This window comes from Xiphophorus hellerii, chromosome 18 (assembly GCF_003331165.1).
Source record: "Xiphophorus hellerii strain 12219 chromosome 18, Xiphophorus_hellerii-4.1, whole genome shotgun sequence".
NCBI classification, from domain to species: Eukaryota; Metazoa; Chordata; class Actinopteri; order Cyprinodontiformes; family Poeciliidae; genus Xiphophorus; species Xiphophorus hellerii.
In genome coordinates this window covers 11485518-11493089 of record NC_045689.1, presented here as the reverse complement: position 1 = coordinate 11493089, position 7572 = coordinate 11485518, and the positions used below count along the sequence as shown (strand labels likewise).

At 38.6% G+C, this 7572-nt stretch overlaps 1 protein-coding gene across 1 annotated transcript in view; it reads left to right on the top strand.

Annotated features, from left to right (window-relative positions):
- The first annotated feature begins 5674 nt into the window (after window positions 1-5674).
- Window positions 5675-7572, top strand: part of LOC116737426 (chloride channel protein 2-like) — a 134896-nt gene continuing 132998 nt past the window's right edge. Inside the window, exon 1 of the mRNA XM_032590550.1 lies at window positions 5675-6531. Within this exon, the coding sequence (XP_032446441.1) occupies window positions 6529-6531 (3 nt within the window). The 5' untranslated portion in view covers window positions 5675-6528. The remainder of the gene's footprint in view (window positions 6532-7572) is intronic.

The following is a 7572-nucleotide window of genomic DNA, read 5'->3' as shown; positions in this document are numbered from 1 at the left end:
GAGTCAGTCTCTCAAAATGTGCAAATATAATGGTTCTGCTTGTTAAATCATGAAATATCTATTAGCTTTTATTAAAATCTATTTTGAAGATTCTATTTAAGACTTTGGGTCAATTACTGCTAGATCTATGCAGGTTCTGTTTGTGTAAATTATTCAAATAGAACCTGTCTGACTAAAAGAGTGTATAATTAGAGAACTGATTATCAGTTATCACAAATGCTGCATTTAAAACTAAATGCATTTTCACATAGGGCTAAACTCAGAAAAGGTTTTTACCTTAATATAATAAGTTGAAAAATTTATATTTACTCTGGTTAGTTTCATTTATGTTGAAATGTAGTTTGATGCTGTGAAACATAAAAAAGCAGAACGAAAACAGAAAAGGCCAAATAGTTTTTTTTACAGGATTGTAAATTATAAACATTTTTAATGAGGGAAGTTTTTGTTAATTTATGTATCACCAGAGATTACATTTTTTTCTAACTTATTTAGGCGCTAAAGCAAATAAGTACTGGGACAAGTGCTTAAATTGTTTTCAATTTTGACTTTTAACACATTATACAGGAACATTTGGTAGTCAGACCTTTGAAATAATTTCCCAAAAGACGTTTTTTGTAAAATAAATAAAAATAAAAGACGAAGAAAGAAAATCACAATTTTGTTGCACTTGTTTGATTTGGTAAAGCAATAAAAATGGTAAAACATCCAAGGAGGAGAATACTTTTTATAGACCCTGTAAAGTAAATGTGAAAATCTATACAGTGGTCTGTACTACAGGTTTTATACTTATCTGCTATCTATTTATGATCCTTTCAACACCTTACACCATTATTCAGTCACGGTTTTTAGTGTACAACCTCTAAAAATCCAGTTTATCTGATTTCATGTCTTCATAACTTGTCTGGGTATTTGCAATTAGTGACCCACAAGTGTAAAAATAGAGGTGACACCATTTGTAACTTTACTCAGAAGGATAAATCTAATAAAACGTGTCCTGTAGGAAATAATTGCACAAGTGTAAACAGCGCTTACCAAAGGAAATGCTGTAAAAGTCGAGGTAAACGATGTCTTTGTCTCACACTGCTGAGCAGACTCGAGCTGAGTGAGCAGAGCCTCATCAATATTTCAGCACTGCTGCCCTCTGCTGTGAACATCTGAACTGACATTTTCACACCCATAAAATAGGGATTTACAGTGTTTAACAGCCTGTACTTTCACAAGCCATATATAGCATCGTAAACCGGTTCTTAAGCTTGCAACACAGCTCCAGGATACTTCTTTTGTTTTTGTTTTTTTTGGTTTTTTAATTGACTTCAGTCCTGTTTCCCGGCTGTTCCACACATACAGCTCAAAGAGAAAGAGTCCTCAAACAGTGAAAGGCAAAGTTACAAGAAAACAATTATCATTTTTTACCTTTGCTGATTTGCTGTGGCCTGATTAGTTTTTCCAACCTTCAAACTGCAGGTAGGTCACTCTGAAGCTGGAACAAACATTTTTTTTTTTTTTTTTATCATATCAAAAGGATTTTGACTGTAATCTCTTATGAACCTCACCTTTGTGTTGAGACTGTGCTTGCATCAATGAAACCCCCTCCGGGCTGGGGATGAAAGGAAAACACCTGATGCTTTATACATGGCCAAACACCTTGTGTTGTAGAGGGCAAAAGCTTTGGATGCTTTACTTTTTCTCTCTGTGTAGAACTTCTCGAACAGTTGAGTGAAGAGCTCACTTGTCTCGGATGATATGAGTTATGACATTTAATTTCTCTTTGGGGAAAAAAAAAGCATTTTTAAGTTGAACTGCACACATCTACCATCTTCTGACTGTGACGATTTGGAGTTGCTGAGGTTTCTCTTTGATTTCTGCTGTATAAATTCGCTGCTGAGCTTATTGGCACATGACTGGAGATATTTGGTTACTGGAGGACAACCAGTTCTCTTACAGTGCTGTGAATTTTTATTTTTGTGCCCCTACTGATCTCCTCTGTCATGACTTTTATGTCACCACTGAATGTTTTAGATTGTCACACAAAGTTTGTGGGAGAGAAGCATAACTTAAATGAATCCAAAATGTGATTTCATCAATTAGGAAAAACAGCTATGTAAATAAGGGACAAAAGCAAATATAGCTGCCTAAACCTAAGAAGGGGTGCTTTCATGCCAGAGGTGAACGACCTTTGTGGTCTTTTGCTCAGCAGTGGCATGGAAGCTCTACCGTACATGCTATTTTTACCAGACTATTTCTTGTCAGCAAATTATAACCTCTGTTCTCAACTTTAATAGCTTCCAAAAAATTATTGCTATGACCCAAAATAAAGAACCAGAGCTACAAGTCAATGGTTTACATCGAAGCACATTCAAGTGTTACAATGTCCCAGTCAAAGTCAAAGCTAAATATGATTTAGAATCTTTGGCAGTAATTGAAAATGTATATTCACGGTTGTTCCGCATCCAAACCGACTGAGTCTAAACTATTTTTCAGGAGAAGAAAATGGGATAAAAATCTATAGGTGTGCGTCAACTCTTAAGCTAAGGGGCTGTGGTATTTGTGAGACGAAAATCAATAAATCACTTGTGGGGTTACAAATTCAAGTTACCAATGGAAGAAGGATGCTAATGAGTAACACCAGCAGTTATTGGACATGACAGCGCCAACTCCTTGCATGTCTCTTCTTCCTGCAGCTTTTATTGTAGTTTCTTGCTCTGCTGCGCCTTCAGAAGTGAGAGCAGAGCCAGATTTGACAAAGTCAGCCGGTCATTACTTCTGCTACAATCATAGCTATTCTCTGAAAGCTCAGCGTGGAGGTTTCAGAGAACAAGAACCATTCATGTTGTCCCATGCATTAACATCTTAAAATATGTTGTGTGCAATTGATTCTGTTTTATTCTCCTTGTCTTGGAAGCATTAAAAACTGTTAAGTTAGCACCAGAAGAACAGACTCTCTCAGCTCATCTCCCACATGCTGGAGACCTTTCTCTAGTCTGCACATCCAGACAAATCCCAGTCAATACCTCTGAGGACCATAAATCTCCAAATGTTACATCTGTAGGCCCTGATTCATCAAGCGTGTTTGTTATCTCTACCATTTGGTCTGGTAATGAGATTCCTATATTTGCAGTGACAAAAAGAAGTTGTTTCACACGATTGATGAAACGAAGGAAGTTTTGATCTAACCGCGTTGTATTTCTCAGAGGAGTTCTGTGCATTAGAGGGAAAATTAGGTGACACCTCATTGATCATAGCAGTCAGAATGTAGGACAAAACAAGAGGCACCACTGTTACCTCATAAAGCTCGTTTAATAATTGTTCAATGAATAATCAAAAAGATGAATGAATAAATGAATGTTCTTTAAAGACTATGGGACTAATCAATGTTTTTTTTTTTGTTTTCCATTTGGCCACAGTAAGATTAAACATAATTAACTATTACTTTGCATTGACATATAGCCCTGCAGAAGTTAGTGAGGGGAGCTGAAAGGTGATTGGAGAATCCGCTGGTCTGTCCAGGATCTGTTTCTGAGTGGATACATGGAAACTATGAACCTTCTGACCTGCATTCAATAGGTTATGCTGTGTAAAGTGTGCACTGAAAATGTTAATCTGTTTTGAAATTCAAAGCAAAAAATGTGTGAATGTTACCATAACTACTCAATCAAACTTAAGTGTTAAGTTACCATATTTATTATGCAATCATGTTTTACCAGCACCTTTGATTATTTCTGCTTTTGGGTCCTGTTCAGCTCAGTGAGCATGACCTTTGCCCTGTTGGAGCTACCAGTTGTGTCTAAATTTCACCCACATAGCTGTTGGTTTGAGAAAATTTTTAAACATTTTAAAATAGTTCCCCATATTCAATATCCCACCAACTTTATGCAACATGGCAGAAACATACAATGAAACAGACCCCCAGAATGATAATACCTTCATCATACCTGACATTTAGTATATAAAATTGTACACTGAGTTGTCTGATGAATCTTCAGGCAATATAGAACCCTCTCAAAAATACACAGAGCATTTGTTGCCTCAAAGAAACAACAAGTTCCATTTCTTCAGCTCCCTAAAGCATCATTCTTTCTAAAGAACTTCAGGTTCCAGTGGTTCGATGCAGGAAGTGACCTTTCCACATCTTCAGTGTGAACATCTGAGAATGTGAACACTTACAAAAATGTCCAACAATATATTCAAGAGACAGACTTGAGTCACTGTCATTGTTCCTACTGAGCAATAAATGCAGAGAAAAATTCTGCCATCCCACATTCTGACACAGCAAACAAACTAACAGTTTAGTTTTTCTTCTTCTTTTTGTATCAAACACTGATGGAATTAAATGTTTGGATGCAAGAAGCGAGAATATGGACATACATTTTCATTTTCCAATCTACAAAACAAAGCAAAAGGTTTCATAGTCACACACATGCTGCTGTAAATGAATTGAATTGCAGATAACCAAAGTAAAAATGCACCAGCTGCTTTATTTTGAGTCATGATAGCAGCAATGACTGGACTGAGTCAATTCATTCAGCAGCAGCTGAGAAGTTTTATTTTTTATGTGACCTTTTAACCTTTGAATCCAACCAGGGGGACTTAAGGTGTAATTAAATCTAAATCCAGATTTCAAAATACAATAGCATGGATTAATAAGCTTTGGGATCTCAGCTGTTGTGATGCCATCTGTGTGCAAATGGAGTGAAATTGAGGAGAAGCCACAAATTACTTTATTGACTCCTCAACTTTCTGAGTGCTTCTAACCTGGTGGGTTAGAAGGGCCTGGGGTCGCAATGGAGCGTCCCAGAGACAATTATTAGTAGCCCACTTTCATGATTGTTGGCTGGAAATGAAGCAGGCTGATTAAAGAATAAACTCTCTGATGGAGAGAGTTTAGGCTGTTGAGTCTCAGGTGTCTCAACAGCCCAAAAAGGCCCAAACCAATCTGGCACTGATGAAACGTGGGCACAGTCAACGTCTCACACTGCAGGGAGTAAAATTATGTCTTTTAGAAATGGCTTGAAAACTGAAAATAGAAAGTCAAATGTTCTACCCATAAGTGTAATTGCAGAGCAATCTACAGATTTGGAGCTGCCTCGTCAAAAGCTCAACACTGACAAGCCGAGAAGCCTTTTTCCTCATGTTGTAAGTGAAATAATCTGAATGTGAAACCTGTACTTTTTCATCAATATTAAGAAATTATTTACATGAAGCAAGTTCCTATTCCTGCTCAAACATTACGTGTAAATTAGTTTTGCCTTGTTTCAAGTGTAATAAGATATTTGCTCGAGAAATAAAACAAAAAATACTTTGTAAGATTTTGTTGCTTTAGTGAGTCACCTCAAAGTTTGCAACTCAGTCCAAAACTGCCTTTTAACCAGCTGACGATGCTGGTTTTATACCAACTACAGGGACATTTTAAGACAGATTAAATGCCTCAAACAAAAGCCAGTTATTTTAAATAAGTTGCTTCATAATTATAATACATTAAAGCGCTTTTTATGCTCAAGAAGTGAGCTGAAGGTTGGATATAAATTCATCACTGTAATAAAAAAGCATTTTCCTTCTCAGATTTTTGCAGTGTTTTGCTTTTTTTTGCCACACGTTTCATATTTTACTAAATACAAAGCACGGTTTTTAAATTTTGGATTTCATTTATTAAACAAACAAAATCATGCCAGGCCTTGTGGATTGTGTTGATAAAGCTTTAACGTGGCGCTGTGTGGGAACCAGCCGCTGCCCTCCTGCGCGCAGCAGAAACAAATTCCAGGGCTTATAGCTTCCAAATCATGTTCCCGTCTCAACTCGGTTCTCCAGAACCTCCCACAGGTAGGTAGCTCTCCTCCGCGCTCTCATCCCGCACCGGCGTGGCGTGCCTCACTCAGAGATGCGCACTCCGCTGCGCCCCCACCTCTCCCCCCTCAGCCCCGCCGTCTCTCAGGCTGTCCAGTCCCGTGAAAGTGCGCGCCGGGAGTCCGCGCATCTGGACCGACAGATGAAACGGATGGTTTCATCCATGAACTCGTTGATTTTTCGTGTGCAACTGAGTGTGACTGCGAGGGGATCCTGCAGCGGCAAAACACCCGCAATGCAACACGCAGCGGCTGTTGAATGCCACGAAGAGCATCTTCCCGTCGTTCAGCGGTTATCTTAAAGAAATGCTGTCATTCCTAAGCAGGGCGCTGTCAGGCAAAGACTTTGTGTGTTTTCTCCACGTTTTTACTTGAAGTTGAGGCTGTTGCAGTCGGGAGGGGATTCCTCCCACCACACTGTCGCTGCTGGTCGCCTGAGGCTCCAGGATCACTCAGTCAAGTTCTCAGAGGAGTAAACTGTTGCCTTGAGTCAACTTTGTCAGTCAGTGTTTGGATCTGGGACCCGCTGGGTCTCCAGCTTTCCCCTTACCCTCCCCAACCTTCACCCCCAGCGCTTTGAGGGGGAGAGATGGAGAGCAGCAGGTGACTCACCGCTCACCGCCGCTTCAGGACGTCCTCTGGGGACTCACCGGACACACTGGGAACACTCAGAAAGTCCCAGGACAGGATGGTGAGTGCGTTGCGCACGGTGCGTCTGTATGCCCGCTGTCTGCGCTTGTGTGAAAACTAACAGCAACGTGTCATACGGTATTTAAAGGGCTGAGAGGGGAGAGAACCGCCGCTTCAGTTTGACACACAACGTAATTGGTTAATTGGGCAGATGAGAAGTAAAATACAGCAGAAGCATTAGTCTATCTGTTCAAGAAGGAGATAAGCTGTAGTCCAACATCTATAATGTCTGAGTTGTTCCTTTTTTATAATAGAAATCTGCATCTATAAAACTTTACGAGTTTCAACCTTCATGTTACACTGAAAACATGATATGTTGTAAGACAGGTTTTTAATGGTTGCTGTTGATGTGGACAATATGGCACACCACAGTGGGCGCCATTCAATAAAGGGGCGACAAGAGCATTCTGCAAAGTTCTTGGAATCTAGAAAGGGTTTTCTCCACTTAATGGGAAGTGTACTCCATTCCTGCACTGTAAAAAACAAACATAAATATGGGAGCGCATTGTTGGAAGCTAAACTGTTAAAGTCATTATCTGATTTTGTAGATTATATGGTGATAAATTAAAGTGTTTAACTCTTTTAATTCATTTGAATGTATTTCACTTATGCATTTGGAGATTAAGATGACTATTCTGTATGAAACTGATTTTTTAAAACATAGTCAAGAGGGATATAACTTTTACTCTGTTAGCAAGAATTCAAAGAGGAGCATTTTTAATACTTTCTGGCATTAGCACTGGTTAAGATTCAGACGAGCTTAAGAATCTTGGTAAAATTATTCTATAACTTTGATTTATGAAAGTTTTAAAGTTGTAAAAGCAAACAAAAAATATATACCAGGAGCAAAAGAAGAGGCTAGTCCACGGTGCTACTCATGCAAGATCTGTATTTAAAAAAAAAAAAACTGTGGATGGTTTAACTTGGTAATTATCAATTACTTTTGCTGCATCATTTAAAAATGCTGGTTGTGCTTTTCGAAAAAAAAAACAAAAAAACATCATCAGCTCTTAGTATTTATAGACTTGTCTTTACTGCTGAA